The sequence below is a fragment of the Ranitomeya variabilis genome, chromosome 5, assembly GCF_051348905.1.
Source record: "Ranitomeya variabilis isolate aRanVar5 chromosome 5, aRanVar5.hap1, whole genome shotgun sequence".
Taxonomy (NCBI): domain Eukaryota; kingdom Metazoa; phylum Chordata; class Amphibia; order Anura; family Dendrobatidae; genus Ranitomeya; species Ranitomeya variabilis.
Genome location: NC_135236.1, coordinates 28,891,215 through 28,912,682, shown reverse-complemented (window position 1 = coordinate 28,912,682; position 21,468 = coordinate 28,891,215). Strand labels below are relative to the sequence as shown.

The window sequence follows — 21,468 nt, the reverse complement described above, 5'->3', positions numbered from 1 at the left end:
ATTTGTTGGGGGCCTGTATCTACTTTGGGGTACCTTTCTCTGGAGGCAAGTGAGGTCTGTATTTTCTCTGAAAGGGTTAGTTAGATCTCCGGCTGGCGCGAGATGTCTAGAACCAACGTAGGTACGTTCCCCGGCTGCTATTAGTTGTGGGCTAGGATCAGGTATGTGGTCAGCTCAGTTACCACCTCCCTAAGAGCTAGTTTTTATGTTTGCAGACTTTGCTAAAGATCCTGAGATCCTCTGCCATTAGGATCACAACACATTCCCTGAGACACCGGAAGATCTGAAATGAAATCCATGGAAATGTGTGTCCAAGGCCTCTTCGGGACGGGCAAGGGCAAAAGCAACCCGCTGGCACGAGAACAGCAAGGCTTAGCCCGAGCACAAGTCCCACAGGACTGCACAAAATAACGCACATCCCGTGACAAGGAAGGCCACCAAAAGGACCTAGCCACCAAATCTCTGGTACCAAAAATCCCAGGATGCCCTGCCAACACCGAGGAATGAACCTCGGAAATAACTCTGCTGGTCCATTTATCAGGAACAGTCTGTCAGGTGGACAAGGGTCAGGTCTACCAGCCTGAAATCTCTGCAACACACGTCGCAAATCAGGAGAAATGGCCGACAAGATTACTCCCTCTTTAAGAATACCAGCCGGCTCTGAGACTCCAGGAGAGTCAGGCACAAAGCTCCTAGAGAGAGCATCAGCCTTCACATTTTTCGAACCAGGCAGGTATGAGACCACAAAGTCAAAACGGGAGAAAAACAATGACCAACGAGCCTGTCTAGGGTTCAGGCGTTTAGCAGACTCGAGATACATCAGATTTTTGTGATCAGTCAAGACCACCACACGATGCTTAGCTCCCTCGAGCCAATGATGCCACTCCTCAAATGCCCACTTCATGGCCAACAACTCCCGATTACCAACATCATAGTTCCGCTCAGCAGGCGAAAACTTCCTGGAAAAGAAAGCACATGGTCTCATCACAGAGCAACCAGAGCCTCTCTGCGACAAAACAGCCCCTGCACCGATCTCAGAAGCGTCTACTTCAACCTGAAAGGGAAGTGAGACATCAGGCTGGCACAAAACAGGCGCCGAAGTAAACCGGCGCTTCAGCTCCCGGAAGGCCTCCACGGCCGCAGGAGCCCAATTAGCAACATCAGAACCTTTCTTGGTCATATCCGTCAGAGGCTTAACAACGCTAGAAAAGTTAGCAATAAAACGACGGTAGAAATTAGCAAAACCCAAAAACTTCTGAAGACTCTTAACAGACGTGGGTTGAGTCCAATCATGAATAGCTCGGACCTTGACTGGGTCCATCTCCACAGCAGAAGGGGAAAAAATAAAACCCAAAAAGGAAACCTTCTGCACTTCAAAGAGACACTTTGAGCCCTTCACAAACAAAGCATTATCGCGCAAAACCTGAAACACCATCCTGACCTGCTTTACATGAGAATCCCAATCATCAGAAAAAACTAAAATGTCATCCAGATAAACAATCACAAATTTATCTAGATACTTCCGAAAGATGTCATGCATAAAGGACTGAAACACTGAAGGGGCATTAGAGAGCCCAAAAGGCATCACCAAGTACTCAAAATGACCTTCGGGCGTATTAAATGCAGTTTTCCATTCATCTCCCTGCTTAATGCGCACAAGGTTGTACGCACCACGAAGATCTATCTTGGTGAACCAACAGGCACCCTTAATCCGAGCAAACAAGTCCGACAATAGTGGCAAAGGATATTGAAATTTAACCGTGATTTTATTCAGAAGCCGATAGTCTATACAAGGTCTCAAAGACCCGTCTTTCTTGGCCACAAAAAAGAATCCCGCACCAAGAGGGGAAGAGGAGGGATGAATATGTCCTTTCTCCAAAGACTCCTTTATATAAGAACGCATCGCGGCATGCTCAGGTACCGACAGATTAAATAATCGTCCCTTAGGAAACTTACTACCAGGAATCAAATCTATAGCGCAGTCACAGTCCCTGTGAGGAGGAAGAGCACTGGACCTGGACTCACTGAATACATCCTGATAGTCAAACAAATACTCAGGAACTTCTGAAGGAGTGGAGGAAGCAATAGACACCGACGGGGAATCGCAATGAATTCCCTGACAACCCCAACTTGACACAGACATAGCCCTCCAATCCAAAACTGGATTATGGGCCTGTAACCATGGCAGACCCAAAACGACCAAATCATGCATCTTATGCAGAACAAGAAAACGAATCACCTCCCGATGTTCAGGAGTCATGCACATGGTCACTTGTGTCCAATACTGCGGTTTATTCTCCGACAACGGCGTAGCATCAATTCCTCTAAGAGGAATAGGATTTTCTAAAGGCTCCAGGACAAAACCACAGCGCTTGGCAAACAACAAGTCCATAAGACTCAGGGCAGCACCTGAATCCACAAACGCCATAACAGGGTAGGAAGACAATGAACAAATTAAAGTCACAGACAAAATAAATTTAGGCTGCAAGTTACCAATGGCGACAGGACTAACAAACTTTGTTAGGCATTTAGAGCATGCTGATATAACATGTGTAGAATCACCACAGTAAAAACACAACCCATTCTGACGTCTATGATTTTGCCGTTCAGTTCTAGTCTGAATTCTATCACATTGCATTAAGTCCGGTGTCTGTTCAGACAACACCGCCAAAGGATTAGCGGATTTGCGCTCCCGCAAACGCCGATCAATCTGAATGGCCAGCGTCATAGAATCATTCAGACTTGTAGGAATGGGGAAGCCCACCATCACATTCTTAATGGTTTCAGAAAGGCCATTTCTGAAATTTGCGGCCAGAGCGCACTCATTCCACTGAGTAAGCACGGACCATTTCCGAAATTTTTGGCAATACACTTCAGCTTCATCCTGGCCCTGAGAGATAGCCAGCAAAGCCTTCTCTGCCTGAATTTCAAGATTGGGCTCCTCATAAAGCAACCCGAGCGCCAGAAAAAACGCATCAATATTTGCCAATGCCGGATCTCCTGGCGCCAATGAGAAAGCCCAATCCTGAGGGTCGCCCCGCAAGAAGGAGATAACAATTTTAACTTGCTGAGCTGAGTCTCCAGACGAACGAGGTCTCAAAGATAGAAACAATTTACAATTATTCCTAAAATTCCTAAATTTAAATCGATCTCCAGAGAACAGCTCAGGAATAGGTATTTTAGGCTCTGACATAGGACTGCTAATAACAAAATCCTGAATGCCCTGCACACGTGCAGCAAGCTGATCCACACTAGTAATCAGAGTCTGAACATTCATGTCTGCAGCAGAGCTTCAAGCCACTCAGAGATAAAGGGGAGGAAGAAAAAAAAAAACTCAGAACTTCTTTTCTTTTAATCCCACTTCTGCAATGCATTAACTATTCACTCGGCCTGGCATTCTGTTATGATCCCAATGGAAGAGGATCTCACGGTTTTCAGCAAAGTCTGCAAACATAAAAAACCAGCTCATAGGGAGGTGGTAACTGAGCTGACCGCATACCTGATCCTAACCCACAACTAATAGCAGCCGGGGAACGTACCTACGTTGGTTCTAGACGTCTCGCACCAGCCGGAGAACTAACTAACCCTTTCAGAGAAAATCAGACCTCACTTGCCTCAAGAGAAAGGTACCCCAAAGTAAAGACACGCCCCCAACAAATAATAACGGTGAGGTAAGAAGAAAGGACAAACGTAAGTATGAACTAGATTCAGCAAAGAGAGGCCCACTATATAATAGCAGAAATATAGAAAGCGGACTTATGCGGTCAGCGAAAATCCTTACAAAAATGTCCACGCTGAATATCCAAGAACCCCCGCACCGACTAACGGTGTGGGGGGAGAATATCAGCCCCCTTAGAGCTTCCAGCAAAATCAGGAATCACATTATGAACAAGCTGGACAAAAAACAAAACAATACAAATGATCAAAAGTAAGAAAGCAGGACTTAGCTTATCTTGCAAAAATCAGGACCAGAAGACAGGAGCAACCAGACAAGGGACTGATTACATTGATGCCAGGCAATGGACTAAGAATCCAGGAAGTTTAAATAGGAACACCCAGGGTCTAACGAACCAGGTGACTACCAACCTGGGGAAAGACAATCCAAGGCCATACCGCTAGTAACCACAAGAGGGAGCCAAAAAGTATAGTTCACAACACTTCTCCACCACGTACTCCAATTCTCCGTCAACAAACACCGGAGCAGGAGGATCCACAGAAGGAACCACAGGCACCACATACCTCCGCAACAATGACCGATGGAACACATTATGAATGACAAACGATGCTGGGAGGTCCAAATGAAATGACACAGGGTTGAGGATTTCCAAAATCTTATAAGGACCGATGAAACGAGGCTTGAACTTAGGAGAGGAGACCTTCATAGGAACATAACGAGAAGACAACCATACCAAATCCCCAACACGGAGTCGGGGACCCACACAGCGACGGCGGTTGGCAAAGCGCTGAGCCTTCTCTTGTGACAACTTCAAATTGTCCACCACATGGTTCCAAATCTGCTGCAACCTATCCACCACAGAATCCACCCCAGGACAGTCAGAAGGCTCCACCTGACCCAAGGAAAAACGAGGATGAAAACCAGAATTACAAAAAAAAGGCGAAACCAAAGTAGCAGAACTAGCCCGATTATTAAGGGCAAACTCGGCCAATGGTAAAAAAGTCACCCAGTCATCCTGATCAGCAGAAACAAAACATCTTAAATAAGTTTCCAAGGTCTGATTAGTTCGCTCGGTTTGGCCATTCGTCTGAGGATGGAAGGCCGACGAAAAAGACAAATCAATGCCCATCTTAGCACAAAAGGACCGCCAAAATCTGGACACAAACTGGGATCCTCTGTCAGACACAATGTTTTCAGGGATGCCGTGCAAATGAACCACATTCTGAAAAAAGAGCGGAACCAAATCGGAGGAAGAAGGCAACTTAGGCAAGGGCACCAAATGGACCATCTTAGAAAAACGATCACACACCACCCAGATGACAGACATTCTCTGAGAGACTGGAAGATCCAAAATAAAATCCATGGAAATGTGCGTCCAAGGTCTCTTCGGAACCGGCAAAGGCAAAAGCAATCCACTGGCACGAGAACAGCAAGGCTTAGCCGAGCACAAATCCCACAGGACTGCACAAAGGAACGCACATCCCGCGACAAGGAAGGCCACCAGAAGGACCTAGCCACAAAATCTCTGGTACCAAAAATCCCAGGATGACCCGCCAACACCGAAGAATGAACCTCGGAAATAACTCTGCTGGTCCATCTATCTGGGACAAACAGTCTCTCTGGTGGACAACGGTCAGGTCTATCCGCCTGAAATTCCTGTAACACCCGTCGCAAATCTGGGGAAATGGCAGACAAAATCACCCCCTCTCTAAGGACACCAGCCGGCTCTGAAACTCCTGGAGAGTCAGGCACAAAACTCCTAGAAAGAGCATCAACCTTCACGTTCTTCGAACCAGGAAGGTACGAGACCACGAAATCGAAACGGGAGAAAAACAACGACCAACGAGCCTGTCTAGGATTTAACCGTTTGGCCGACTCGAGATAAATCAGATTTTTGTGATCAGTCAAGACCACCACACGATGCTTAGCTCCCTCTAGCCAATGTCGCCACTCCTCAAATGCCCACTTCATAGCCAACAACTCCCGACGATAAAAATTAGCAAAACCCAAGAACTTCTGAAGACTCTTAACCGATGTAGGTTGAGTCCAATCATGAATAGCCTGGACCTTGACTGGGTCCATCTCAATATTAGAAGGAGAAAAAATAAAGCCCAAAAAGGAAACCTTCTGGACTCCGAAGAGACATTTAGAACCCTTCACAAATAAGGCATTGGCACACAGTACCTGAAATACCATCCTGACCTGTTTTACATGGGACTCCCAATCATCAGAAAAGACCAAAATATCATCCAGATACACAATCATAAATTTATCCAGATATTCTCGGAAGATGTCGTGCATGAAGAACTGAAACACAGAAGGGGCATTAGAAAGTCCAAAAGGCATCACCAAGTACTCAAAATGGCCTTCGGGCGTATTAAATGCTGTTTTCCATTCATCGCCCTGCTTAATACGCACAAGATTATACGCACCACGAAGATCTATCTTGGTGAACCAACTAGACCCCCTAATCCGAGCAAACAGATCAGACAACAATGGCAAAGGGTACTGAAATTTGACCGTGATTTTATTTAGAAGGCGATAATCTATACAGGGTCTCAAAGAATCATCCTTCTTGGCCACAAAAAAGAATCCAGCACCAAGAGGGGACGAGGACGGGTGAATATGTCCCTTCTCCAAAGACTCCTTTACATAACTCTGCATAGCGGCATGTTCGGGCACAGACAAGTTAAACAGTCGTCCCTTAGGGAACTTACTACCAGGAATCAAATTTATAGCACAATCACAATCCCTATGAGGAGGTAGGGCACTGGACTTGGGCTCATCAAATACATCCTGGTAGTCCGACAAAAACTCAGGGACTTCAGAGGGCGTAGAGGAAGCAATTGATACCAAAGGAGCATCGCCATGACTTCCCTGGCAACCCCAGCTTAGCACAGACATTGCTTTCCAATCCAAGACTGGATTATGAGCCTGCAGCCATGGCAGACCCAACACGACCACATCATGTAAATTATGCAGCACAAGAAAGCGAATCACCTCCTGATGTGCAGGAGTCATACACATGGTCACCTGAGTCCAGTATTGAGGTTTATTCCTAGCCAATGGCGTAGCGTCAATTCCCTTCAATGGAATAGGGAACTGCAAAGGCTCTAAAACAAAACCACAGCGCCTGGCAAATGATAAATCCATCAGATTCAGGGCGGCACCTGAGTCTACAAAAGCCATAACAGAGTAGGATGACAGAGAGCAAATCAAAGTAACAGACAAAATGAATTTAGGCTGTACAGTACAAATGGTGACAGATTTAGCGATCTTTTTTGTGCGCTTAGAGCTTGCTGAGATAACATGAGCAGAATCACCACAGTAAAAGCACAACCCATTCTGACGTCTATGATTTTGCCGTTCAATTCTGGTCAGAATCCTGTCACATTGCATAGACTCAGGTTTCTGTTCAGAAAACACCGCCAGATGGTGCGCAGGTTTGCGCTCCCGCAAACGCCGATCAATTTGAATGTCCAAAGCCATTGACTCATTCAGACTCGCAGGCGTGGGGAACCCCACCATAACATTCTTAAGGGCTTCGGAAAGACCCTTTCTGAAAATTGCTGCCAGCGCACACTCATTCCATTGAGTAAGCACTGACCATTTCCTGAATTTCTGACAATAAACCTCTGCTTCATCCTGACCCTGAGAAAGGGTCAGCAAAGCCTTTTCTGCCTGGTCCTCAAGATTAGGTTCCTCATAAAGCAATCCAAGCGCCAGAAAAAACGCATCCACATTCAGCAATGCGGGGTCTCCTGGCGCCAGGGAGAATGCCCAATCCTGAGGGTCACCACGTAACAAAGAAATAATAATTTTAACTTGCAGAGCAGGATTACCAGAGGAACGAGGTCTCAAAGAAAGGAGTAACTTGCAATTATTCTTAAAATTCAAAAACCTAAATCTATCTCCAGAAAACAACTCAGGAATAGGTATTTTAGGCTCTGACATAGGATTGTGAATAACATAATCCTGAATGCTTTGTACTCTTGCAGTAAGCTGATCCACACTAGAAGTCAAACTCTGAATATCCATGTCTGCAGCTGAATTCTGAGCCACCCAGAGATCAAGGGGAGGAGAGAAGCTAGACAAACTGCAGCAGAGAAAAAAAAATGCACTCAGGACTTCTCTTATCCCGCTTCTGCGATGCATTTAACACTTTGCGGCCTGCTGTACTGTTATGATCCTTAGTGGCTTAGGATCACAAATCTGACCAGCTAAGTAAATAAACATAGGACGAGCTCTGGGGATGTGGTAACTGGACTGACCGCAATCCTGAACCGATCCAACACACACTAAAGGTAGCAATGGAACGTGCCTAGAAAAATCCTAGACGTCTTCACAGCCTGAGAAACTAGCTAACCCTAAAGAGAAAGCAAAGACCTCACTTGCCTCAGAGAAATAACCCCAAAGATATAGGAAGCCCCCCACAAATAATAACGGTGAGTTAGGGGGAAAATACAAACGTAGAAATGAAACAGGTTTAGCAAAATGAGGCCCTCTAACACTAGATAGGAGAAGATAGCGAGGAAGCTGTGCGGTCAGTAAAAAACTGTATACAAAAATATCCATGCAGAGAATGCAAGAACCCCCACACCAACTAACGATGTGAGGGGAGAAACTCTGCTCCCCCAGAGCTACCAGCAAGCAAAAAAATCACATATTAGCAAGCTGGACAGAACTCATCATATACTAAGAAACATATTGAACACTGATGAGCAAAAAATGAACAAACAGAAACTTAGCTTCTCTTGGAGAGACTGATAACGAATGTAGTCAGGAGAAAACAGAACAGCACTGAATACATCAACAGCAGGCAACAAATGAAGGTCCAGGTGAGTTAAATAGGAAACCTAACTAGCAGGTGACGAGGCAGCTGATCCCAGCCACAGACCCGCAGAATGACAAAAGAGCCACCAGAGGGAGCCCAAAGATACAACTCACACAGTACCACTTGTGACCACAAGAGGGAGCCCGAGAACAGAGTTCACAACAGACACCGCGGCATATTCAGTGGGAAGGTCCGACAGTCAAAAATGTTATCACAGTAAAAGTGCCCTTGAAGGGCTGTTCTCATCGTCTATAAGCAATAGCTGGTCTCTTAGGCAAGGAGAGCAATGCTTACAAGCAGTGTCCTAGAGAAATGGTAGGCTCTGATCTAAAGCTGGCTGGACTGCTGAATCCAGCAAACTTCAGTGCCCAGGTGCTTCCCTGATGTTACAGAGACAAAGCTGCCCCATACTGCAGTATAAAACAGCGCCCAGTTCAGGCTAATAGCCCTACTATGCCATTGGTCCGGACAGTCAATCATCAGGAAGGCACCGTCCCTCCGGAAAGCAGGAAGCTTAGTAAAACTATAAGAATACTACTCAGACGACTGACAAAGGACTGGATCAATGATCCAAAATATGCCTTGGCCCAAAATATATTTGTAGTACTAAATTATCCCAATAACACCAGCTCGTAAGTTATCACTGGTATAGGAAGAGGCAAACTAATATCATCGGCACAGATAGAATTGACAAATATGCTTCCTCCACGGCTCTTCTTTTAGTTAGTTGGCCTAGCCCAACACCATTGTGGTGGCATGACACACATGACATCACATTAGGCCAGCTAACCAAAAGAAGACCAATGGAGGAGGTTCTCATAACTCCTTCCCTGCAGCTAGATTACTCTCGAGACTGATGGACCTGATTGTGCACCAACACACCATCTCCAGTTCATTCCTTCTGTACTTTATACCGTGTAGTGTGTAGCTTGAGGCATGATTGTTTTTGCTGTGCTCACTCATTTTGTTTTGACCCGTTTGTAGACACAAAATAATAGGGATCAAACCGTTTTTACATCTGGTCGAACATTTAAATTTTGTTCTTCAAAAAAGTGCTTCTTTAGATTGTGCCATCTGTCACCCAAGTGCCAATACAAAATTACACATTAGCATGCCATCTGCGTACATCATCTCCGATAGGAGAAGGGCCCACAAACGATTCCTTCAGACTTGACAAGAACATAAAAAAATGTAAAGACAAGTGGCTTTCCCTAAAAAAAGTTTAGGAAGTTTGACTTTTCCATAGGGAAGACAAGCCTAGGAAATCCGTAAAGCAGCAAAACCTCTGCCAAATACATATGCAACATGTCTTATATTATGGTTTACAGCCAGAGAAGTCATAGTTCAGAAAGCAATCAGCTAAGCAGCTGGCGACTTTCTGGAGCAGCTTTGGTTGTAACTAGAGAATATACCATGGCACAATTCAACATTCGTACAGTACTTGGATGGAACTCAAGGACCCTGCAGTGAGTATCAAAATGTAGCTTACTAGGGGTCTTGTCTGATCCAGTGGATCACAATTTTGTTATGTTTATATATAGGGTCAACAAAACTTACCCGGCATCTATTGCCACAGCAACCTTCACCACAACAGCCCTTGCCGCCAGCACGGATAGCATTGCAGGATGGGCACAGCATCTAAAGGGAGAGAAGACCGAAAACATAAACATTGGCAAAGCCAAATAATAGTTATCTGCCATGCCTCAGTTCCATGGAGCCACCTGTGGCCACTTGGGTCAGACTTGTCAATGTGTGTTTCTGTCCTGGTCTCATAAAGGAGGACGATCCACCCATCATTGCTTGAAGACAAAGAACCGAGACATGACCCAGCTATATTTCACCCTAGAAGGCTAGAGGCAAACCCAAAACACCCATCCGGCATCCCCATTTCTCGAGAAATACTCACAAAAAGCCCACTACCCAATACACCAGCCATCAGCCAGACTTGGAGTGCAATATGATCGACCCATTTGGTTTCGCCATTAGGAAACATCAGTAAGAGGTTGGCAATAATACAAATAAAAGCCATGGGGAGAAGAGCAAACCCCACAAAGCGGGACCATTTTCCTGTACACATCCTGGCACCTCCAGGATGGGAGATCCGATGTGGTTTCTACGAGAGCCCGGTGAGTATGCTCTGATTAATTCTAGCTGTTGGTTTAGTGATAAGCTGATGTACAAAGTCCATTGAAAGCTATTGGTGACAGCCTGGTGATGGGACCAGGGAAGTGCGTGAGGAAGGAAGAAGGGAAGGGAGGGAGAAATACATGAGTTAAACATCAAACGGCCCAATGCCACAAGGTGCAAAGACGCAATGGCTAAACCCTTGTTGTGGGCTTATCGCTGATGTCACCTCTGAGCCCATGACCAGGTGATATTGACGTATAGTGTAACCATGGAACTTATCTACATATACACTATCTATGGGAAACCTCATTCCTTACCGATGATTTATTGCCACAATTCCATACAAAGTCATCTAAAAACTCACGCACCCCACAAACTCCAAAAATGAAGTATTATCTTACAAAAAATTGGACATGTGCATAGGATGATGACCATAGCTTCATTTTGGAACTTTAGCATTGCCAATCAGTGTCATCCTATTGGTGGCTTTTCAGCATTATACTTTAGGATCAGCTATGATCAGTGACTGCAGCTTAGCGGCGTTGCCCCTTGGAGTCTGAGGCGGCGTCAAATCTATTATCTGTGTTTGTATCCCTTCATGTCAGCCTTTATGGGAAAGGCCATTATATGCAGAAGCTTCTATATCATGCCCTTATTCATACGTGCAAACTTTTGAGAGCTGCCTTTGAGACTAAGCCAGGTGTTGGCTGCAACAACATTTTGAGGCTAGACCATGCCCCATTTTACAGCTCAAACCCCTTTTACAGGCCATTACCATTTATATGCCCCTTTTTCACCCTTAAAAATAAAAGCAATGGTGACTAAAAGTAAAAGCTACATTACTTGGGTCCTGAGTAACACCGCATACAACACCGTCATAACAGAGCAGTCCCATGCAACACTTATCTCTACAGAGAAGGAAGTTAGAATGACGATGTAATGGCCGCACAGTGGTAGATACTATATAGTGCTATATCTATCCACAGTGTCCTAGAAAGTAATAATGTCTGCATCCTCTCTATGCCTCCACATGGTAAAAGTGCATGGTTTGTGTCTCCATGCAGTAATAGCACCTCCTCTGTGCCTCTACATAGTAAAAGAGCTTACTCTCTGCATCCACACTAATAGTGCTCCCTCTGTGTGCCCCATCTCAGTAATAATGCCCCCTTTGTGCATCTACACTGTAATAGTACTCCCTCTTGGTGCCCCCACTGTGTAATAATGCCCCCTCTCTGCATCTACCCTAATATTGCTCCCTGTCTGTGCCCCAACTCTGTAATAATGCCCCCTCTGTGCATCTACACTAATATTGCTCCCTCTCTGTGCCCCCACTTTGTAATAATGCTCCCTCTGTGTGCCCCAACTCCGTAATAATGCCCCCTCTGTGTGCCCCAACTGTGTAATAATGCCCCTTCTGTGCATCTACACTTATATTGCTCCCTCTCTGTGCTCCACTCAGTAATAATGCCCTCTCTGTGCATCTACACTAATATTGCTCCCTCTGTGTGCCCCCACTCTGTAATAATGCCCCCTCTGTGCATCTACACTGTAATAATGCTCCCTCTGTGTGCCCCCACTCTGTAATAATGCCCCCTCTGTGCATCTACACGAAGATTGCTCCCTCTGTGCCCCCACTGTGTAATAATGCCCTCTCTGTGCATCTACACTAATAATGCTCCCTCTGTGTGCCCCCACTCTGTAATAATGCCCCCTCTGTGCATCTACACTGTAATAATGCTCCCTCTGTGTGCCCCCACTCTGTAATAATGTCCCCTCTCTGCATCTACACTAATAGTGCTCCGTCTTTGTGCCCCCACTCTCTAATAATTCCCTCTCTTTGCTTCCATATTGCATTAGTGTAGCTCTGTCCCCTCACACTGTAGTGGTCCCTCATCTTTGCCCCAATATTACAGTAGCGACCTACAGAGTAATAGTTCCTCTCTGTGTCCCCACTCTGTAATAATGCCCCCTCTGTGCCTCCATGTTGCAATAGTGTAACTTTGTGCCCCCATCACTGTACTGGTCCCTCATCTTTGCCCCAATATTACAGTAGCGCCCTACAGAGTAATAGTTCCTCTCGGTGTCCCCACTCTGTAATAATGCCCCCTCTGTGCCTCCATATTGCAATAGTGTAACTCTGTGCCCCCATCACTGTACTGGTACCTCACTTTTGCCCCAATATTATAGTAGTGCCCACATAGTAATAGTTCTTCTCTGTGCCCTCAAGGGGTAACGGTGCCCCTTCTGTACCACCACACAGTGATTGAGCCTTTCTGTTCCCACATATGGTAATGGTTCTCCTTCTGTGCCCCAACACTGTGTTAGTGCCCCTCTCTGCCTACCAACAGCAAAACTGCAACAGTTCTTCTCTGCCATAGTTTTCACCTGTAGCCACATTCACATAAAGGACTAGGATACAGTTGAAGGTGTTCACTGTCCAAGAGAAAAAAAATCCACATCCTTTCTAATTGTGTGGCAGAACCTGTTTCTACACTTACATGGTCCCTGATGGTCTCTGCTTTCTGGTTCAATCTCAGAATATCGTAAGCACCTTCTCAGCCAATCAGTGGCTAGGGTGGGTCACTGCATCACCGCGTGATTGGTTGAGTAGGCATTTACTACCATTTTCTGCGTGTTAACGAAGGACAGGAAGTACAGACCAATGGATGGAGTTAATGTCGGGACAGGAGCTTCTGGAGATCAGTCAGGGAGAGTAATGATTCTGAGGGTGCTTATCGACTAGTCTTATCTGTTTTAAAAAATTTGTTATCTTCTGGACAGAACCTTTAAGGGTATTTCTAGTGAAAAAATAGTGTGATGGAAATGAATTGTTACCTCAACAGAATATGTGATCTACTGGGATTTTCCACAAGATGTAGATCAATAGTTGGGTTTCCACCACCATTCACTTCCAGAGATTCTCCATCTAACCATGACCTATGCATTTCAGACCCATCTCTATCATTTTATTTTTATAAAATAAAGCTGTGGAGAAAATAAAGGCCCCAGGACGGATTATACAGTTGGAACATAAGCCGGTGTTTCCTGTGATGTAATAGTGGTTGTTCCTCAATGTGATAAGGTACTGTTATCACGTTAGAGCTTGGACTAATGAAGCCATAAGACTATAAATACCCCAAATTATCTGATCAGGAAAAAGCCGATGAGAACTCTGCCCTCCGTGACATTTTACAAGACGGAGCAAACCAACAGTGTAAGTAATGGCGGAGAAGACGCAATATCTCAATCCCAGGGACTGTAGCTGTTACTAGGACCATTATGGGTGGTCTTTTCAGTGATATAGACGCTATAAGAAGCATACTCCACATCATGAGCTTTGATTCTCCCCCAATGAGTGTGAGTTAAAGAGGTTTTGAAATTTTTGTGTACTATTTTTTTCCTGTTCTCAAGAAGGAAATTGGGCAACTCCTAAAAGAGCTTGTTACACCTAAGGGCAACTCACCACTATTTTTTAACATTACCACATTGAATTTACTGTCAAATGATTTTTCTAAATTTATTTTAGTAACACGTGGTCTCACTTGTCGTCATACCCAATGGTTTCTCCTCCTGTCCTCCATCTTCAAAATGAATCAGTGAGGGGGCGTGGCTATGGAGTGAGAAGAGAAGGACGCATACTAAGAGAGCTCCTAGAATCCTGCAAGTATCCTGCATGTATCCTGCATATAGGACCCCCTTCTAAATGCACAATTTGCTTCTGCTGGGACCCCCTAGAGACCTGGAAACGGCTGGCCCTTGGAGAAGACTGCAGCGGTGACTGGAGGGAGCCGGTGAGGAGAGAAACACTGCGGAGCGGTGAGCTCCACGTGTAGCGGCGGCCATCTTCCAGGAGGACGCTTCATTGACAGACAGCCCGGCGCTGTCTGTGGCTGGAGCCCCCCTCCTGACCTCCGGAAGGTACCGGATGCCTGCGGGTGGACACTGCGGGACCCGGGTCCGACGGAGAGGAGAGACCTGCATAGGCGGCGGCGGCTGTGTGGGCAGCGGCCATTACTAAAGCGCGCGCTCCCGCGGTAGGAGACGCGACACGGCCCATCAGTACCGCAGCGCGGCTGGGAGGTGAGCATATGCTTTACACATTACGGGGAAACGCGGTGAGCGCCCTGGAAAATTGGGCCCCACGTCCCCCTATTATTATAGCTCAGCCGGCTGCACGTCAGACTGGAGATCTATTGGGCCCCCCCTCTCTGCTGCTGCTGAAGAAGTCTCCCTGTAACAGGGATCATCATTATACCTCCAGCCTATACCTCCTGACTATATATAAGTGCACCTCCTGATTATAGTGGTGCCCAACCGTGCTATACGTTATATACAATAACCCTGGTGTGGCTGCATGACACCTCTGACAGACCAGATCTAGATTACCTTGCTGTGCTATATAACTCTGACCTTGCTAATCATGCAGCGTACCAAGGGCTCGGGGGCAGCAGATAAATTAAAGGAGTTTGCCAGAATTGATCCTTCTGATAACACACGCAACCTCAGAAATAACTCTTCTCAAGTGCAATGTAAAAATCGTCCCTCTGATGGTGCTGAGGGAGGCGAACAGGATGAATTGACGCTTAAACAAGCGTCTGACCAATTAATGCAAGCTATTTCCTTAACCAGAACATCACTCACCGAAAAAATAGAGGATGTACATACTGAGGTGGGGCGCCTCCGTCAGGATATGCAGACTATGAAGGGACGCATTGTAGAGGTGGAAACAAGGGTGTCCCAAGTAGAAGATACCATTACACCTATGGAGGCCAAGTTGACAAAAGTAGCTGGCTCTATAAATGCCTGGAAACAAAAGGCAGATGACCTAGAGAACAGACTGCACCGGAATAATATTCGTATTATTGGTCTACCAGAACGCACAGAGGGTCAACAACCTGAGGTATTCTTGGAGGGGTGGCTCAGATCTTCTTTGGGAGATGAATTTTCTTCAACGTTCGCTGTGGAAAGAGCCCACCGAGTACCCACAAAACCTCTCCCCCCTGGGGCCCCACCTAGACCTTTTCTGTCACGGATCCTTAATTGCAAGGACAGAGATACCATCTTGCGGTTGGCACAGCAAAAAAGCCCCATTATATTCAATATTGCTGTAATCTCGATCTTTCCGGATTTTTCCGTGGAACTTCAAAAGCAAAGGGCCAGGTTCATGGAGATCAAGAAGCAACTCAGAGACAGGAACATCATCTATTCAATGATCTACCCAGCCCGACTCCGGGTTGTCCACAAAGGTTCTTCTGTGTTCTTCACGGATCCAGCAGAAGTGACCGAATGGCTACGATCCCATGGGGTGTCTTGCGCAAAGGAACCCTAAATGCATCTAGTCGAGCAAATTCTTCTGATTTCTGAATAAGGAGCTCTCTCTGGGGATGTCCAGATTACCAACTATACCGGACGCTGAATCCAGCGAGGGTATCCCCTTATTTCTTCGATAATGGGAGCACAGGACGTTGCTCCTATACTGTTTGGTTCTTGTTTGATTTTTTCCTTCTTATTGGTTTTCTCTGTTATTTAAGAAAAAACTGCCGCTGACAATGCTCTTGTTTTCTACGCGCTACCTTTGACCTTTGCTTGAGTAATAGTATATATCATATTTGGATGAGCAAACATGGGATCTGAAATAGTATGTATGACATGGAATGTACGAGGTATTAAATCCCCCCGAAAGAAAATTAAGGTTTTCTCGCAGATCAGACACCACCGCCCATTTGGTAGAGACACACCTGACCAGAGATACAGCCCGGTGTGTACAGAAACCATGGGTACAATGGTATATCCACGCTTTCCACACCAGTTACTCGAGAGGAGTCTCATTGCTAATACATAGAGACGTTAGATGGGAAGCTAAGGAGGCCTGAAGAGACTCTGAGGGTCGGTTTGTTTTTGTGCACGCACTAATTAATTCTAGTGAATATGTAATTTTATGCGTTTACAACCCTCCCCCGGCTAATATGTCAATTCTCCAGATGGCAATGAGCTTTGCTCTAAACTACCCAGACGCACAAGTCATTTGTATGGGAGACTTTAATCTGGTAATGGATAATGGCCTTGATAAATTGAGATTGGATGATGAGAGATCTGGGGAACCCCCCTCTTCAGCCCCGACCCAGTTGGCATCGTTTATAGAGGGTAGTGGATGGCTGGACCTATGGCGGATGCGTCACCCTGGAGTGAAGGGGTATACCTGTCACTCGTCTACTAAACGGTCTCTGTCCCGCATAGATTATATATTTGGTTCCAGCGGGTTGGCAACGTGGGTGGATAGTGTGGAACATGGTAATAGAGGGATATCGGACCATAGTCCGATTATACTTAAACTTAAATATGGGCAACCAAAGAGTGGCATGGTCTGGAAACTGAACCCCTTTTGGCTGAAACTAATGGATAATAACGACAGAACAGAGGATCAGTTGAATTGTTTTATTTCATCTCACCCAGAGCCCCAGAATAATAATTTATTTTGGGACACCCTCAAAGCATACTTGAGAGGATGTCTGTCTTCCACAATTTCATATATAAAGAGAGTGACATCGAGAGAGGATGATGAGGTGGAACAGACACAAAGATGCAGAGGCCGCATATATATCTAACCAAACTAGCGGTAATAGAATTGAGTGGTTGACCTCACAGAGACTGTATACTCAGCATATAGACACCAAATCTAAGCGTAAGCTGTTTTTTGCACGTCAGTCATATTTTGAATTGGGGAATCAAACCGGTAAATTTCTAGCCTATCTGGTGCACCAACATAATACACCTAATACAATATTACAGGTTTGCGCACCAAGTGGCCTATTGGTATCCACAACGGAGATACTTCACTGCTTTTATGATTACTATGAGTCATTATATAGCTCCAAGAGTGGTCTGGGTGTTTCGCAATGTCTGGATTATTTATCAGATGTAGTATTCCCCACTTTGAATCCCACTCAGCGGGACTTTATGGATGCCAAATTCACACTAGAGGAGGTAGAATATGCAATAATGGACATGTCCTCTGGGAAAGCTCCTGGGCCAGACGGGTTTCCCGTTGAGTTATACAAGAGATATCGAAGTACGCTAGCACCACTCCTATTGAAAGTATTCCAGGGTGTATGGGAGGGAGGATGTATGCCCGAAACTTTCTATGAGGCGAACATTGTTATACTTAAAAAGGAGGGAAAGGATCTTCTGGAATGTGGCTCCTATCGGCCCATATCGTTGGTCAATGTCGATTATAAAATCTTCACTAAAATCCTGGCCATTAGACTGAATTCCATCATACTGGACTTTATTCACCCAGATCAGACTGGCTTCATGCCTGGCAAAAATACCTCTATTAACATTAGACGAGTTCAATCCATAATTCAATATAGTTCTTTGGTGTCAGATAACAACTGGGCATTAGCATCCTTGGATGCGGCCAAAGCCTTCGATTCTCTTGAATGGCCCTTCCTGATAGCATGCTTACAGAGATATGGCTTTGGAGATAAGTTTTTAAAGTGGATCAATGTATTATATAAGAATCCTAAGGCGTGCATAATTATAAATAATTCCATCTCTAAGCCCCTCTCATTGTTTAGGGGAACCGGTCAGGGGTGCCCTCTCTCGCCGGCGCTTTTTGCTCTTGCAATAGAGGCACTGGCAATACGTATGAGATCCTCCTCTGGTATCAGGGGCATAGATATATCAGGGTGGACACCATCGGCTTATATGCCGACGATATGGTGATATTTATGGATAAGACAGAGGAAACACTGCCAAAAGTGATTACTATTATAGATGTCTTTAGTAAATACTCCGGCTTGTATATAAACTGGGACAAATCTGCTCTATTACCTCTCTCTTGTGCCCCAATGCCAAATCTCGAAACCCTGTCCTTGCTACCTGTTGTATCCAATTTCAAGTACTTGGGTATCTATATGTCCCAAAGCAGCAACTCTGATCTACAACTTAATGCGTACCCATTGTTAGAATTAGTCAAATCTAAATTTGCATCTTGGAGCAAACTCCCACTATCTGTTGTAGGCCGTATTAACCTAATTAAAATGATTCTGCTTCCTAAGCTTAGTTACTGCCTTCAGCATAGCGCAGTACCGATACCTAAGTCCCTCTCTACTAGTTTAAACTCCCAAATTGCTTCCTTTATATGGGAGAAGTCTAGGCCTAAACTTAGACTATTTGTTTTTCAGAGACCTAAGCGGGGGGGGGGGGGGGGGGGGATTGCCGGATTTTTTTCTACATTACCTGGCCGGGCAGGCTAAGGCATTGGACACGTGGATGCCTGGTGGTTATCTCCCTAACTCTGAAGATCATCTGCTTCATTCTGCTCGGGTGGAGTGTCCATTGAGCTTTTTAGAATCAGAAAAGATGACCGCCCCTCATCCGCTGCCCATGCTTCGACTGGCAAGATTGGTTTGGAGACAAATAAAAAAGGTTGTGGGATATACAGATATTATAGCTGAAATGCCCCTTTGGAAAAATAACTACTTTCCGGTACTGCTAAACCACCCATCCATTGATTTCTGGGTGATGCATGGTGTTACCACGGTGGGGGATTTATATGACCAGGGTACCTTTATGTCATTTGAACAGTTGCAGACTAAATATGATATTCCGAGATCCCAATTTTTTCGTTTCTTACAATTGAGATCAGCTTTCCAGTCATATATGAGAGGGGTGGCTACAGGCCGCACAATTTCGTCTTTGCCTTTGATAGGGATCCTCAAATCCCAGGGACCCCAGGGCCTCATCTCTTCTTTATGTACTTATATGCTGTCAGCGGGAGCGGGATCAGCCATAGGACTCATCAGGGGGAAGTGGGAGAGACTCATCCCTGACACACAAGACGAAGAATGGGAGGAAATCTTAGAGTCCCCACTGAAGGTATCCCCATCGGTTAATAATAGAATGACACAACTATATATAATGTACCAGTCATATCTGACTCCCGTACGGCTTTTTAAGATGGGTCGACTCCACTCCTCGGAATGTCCGCGCTGTCATTCACCAGATGCGGATTTTATTCACATGATGTGGAGCTGTCCTATCATTCTTCAATATTGGAAATAAGTGACATCACTACTTTCATCCATAGTATTACCTTCTGTTCCTCTTGAGCCGTTAATTTGTTTATTTGGGGTGTGGGATGAGGAGACCTGGGGTCATCATGTTGCGATTTTCTTGCGGGAGTCCCTTTTCATGGCAAGGAAGGTGGTGGCAATGCGGTGGATGGAGGGGTCGTGCCCCTCCCTCAGAGCCTGGATTGAGTTAGTAAATTCGGTTATCCCATATGAGCGTACACTATATCAAAATAGAGGATGCCTGGGTAAATTTGAGAAAATTTGGAGCGACTGGAACTCCTCTCATCTCACTCTATAAACTTATAGTTGGTTATGTTGATGCAAAGTGTCAAATTTCTCTAGATGTTACGCAAGAGAAGGTGCGAATTTATTGTTCGGTGGCAGAAAGGTAGTTAGTAAGATATAGTTGTAGTTCAATGACTGTAAATTTTCATGACTCCATGTTAGATTTGTATTGTTCGAATGGAGTACAAGATATGTCGAATGCACATTATGATATTCAGTCATGCATACAGTGTACATATCCCATATTGAATGTAATACTAATGAATATAAATGTGTATATTGTATGTTTTACTTTATGGTTGATAAACGAATTAAAAAAAAAAAAAAATGAATCAGTGAAGGAACATTACTACAGAGGCTCTCATCGAGGCTGTGTAAGTTCATTGATGAAGCCTCTACCATAATGTGTCCATCTGAGGCAGAAGGCCAGAAGGAAAAACCATCAGATCTAACATCGCACGACCATAAGTCAAGACCAAATGATGCTACATGCAAAGCAAAAAATACATTTAGAAAAGGCTTTCCTTTACAAGTGATGGTTTGGTGGGCCAATGCTAAAAAGTAGATTGGATTCTCCTGCTGAAGCCATGTTGCACTTACTAGACCGCAAAAGGCCGAGGTTCTTATACTGCGAAGTTGCTTTTACCATTTCTGAATTTGCTCATGACAAGAAAGGGCAGAGAGGACATCAGGGACCGTCATGTTTTCTCATTGACAGTGACACCAATAGGGTCTCTCCAGGGTCAGGACTGTACTGGATAGCTTCTTTGATCTGAGATGGTTGGACAGTTGGTATTATCTGAAATCTAACCTTAATTTTTTTAGAATTTGGGTCAAGCTATAAAATGCTCCTTCATCAGACAGAGATTTCTCCCAACGCCTCCACATACATGAATACTCAACTTGTCCTTGTGACTTCAATATAGGATAGGAATAAACAGTAGACAGACCATTCCTAAAAAAAAAAAGTCCCGAAAAGGGTAAAGACTAATCACTGGTGTAATACCTGAAAGCTGTAGCTGGATCAAGTGGATAGGGATCACAAAGTACAATGTCTACATATGGCTGAAGAGTAGTTACAGCGGGTGAACACGTATTGAATACGTCACCAATTTTCTGAGTAAATCTATTACTAAAGGTGCTATTGACATAAAATTCCCACCAGATGTTAGTAACAACCCATCCATTCCACTCAGGCAAAGAGCTCACCATAGATGTCCATGAATGAAGTTATGTGTTATAATGAGAAATGACACAGGGAAAAAGTATTGAACACGCTTACTGAAATTGAATTACTATTTTTGTACAAAAGCCTTTGTTTTTTTATAACAGATTCAAGATGTCTTCTATATGGAGAAACTAGTCACAGGCATTGCTCAAGTGTGATTTTGGCCCGTTCATCTACACAAACACACTTCAAACCCTTAAGTGTCAGTGGGCTCCTTCTATAAACTCTGAGCTTTAGTTCC

At 44.9% G+C, this 21,468-nt stretch overlaps 1 protein-coding gene across 1 annotated transcript in view; it reads right to left on the bottom strand.

Annotated features, from left to right (window-relative positions):
• TM4SF5 (transmembrane 4 L six family member 5) overlaps positions 1-10,806 on the bottom strand; it is a 62,697-nt gene extending 51,891 nt beyond the window's left edge. Inside the window, exons 1-2 of the mRNA XM_077261597.1 lie at positions 10,417-10,806; positions 10,068-10,148 (exon numbers count right to left, since the gene is read on the bottom strand). Coding sequence (XP_077117712.1) covers positions 10,068-10,148; positions 10,417-10,587 — 252 coding nt within the window. The 5' untranslated portion in view covers positions 10,588-10,806. The remainder of the gene's footprint in view (positions 1-10,067; positions 10,149-10,416) is intronic.
• Positions 10,807-21,468: the final 10,662 nt, after the last annotated feature.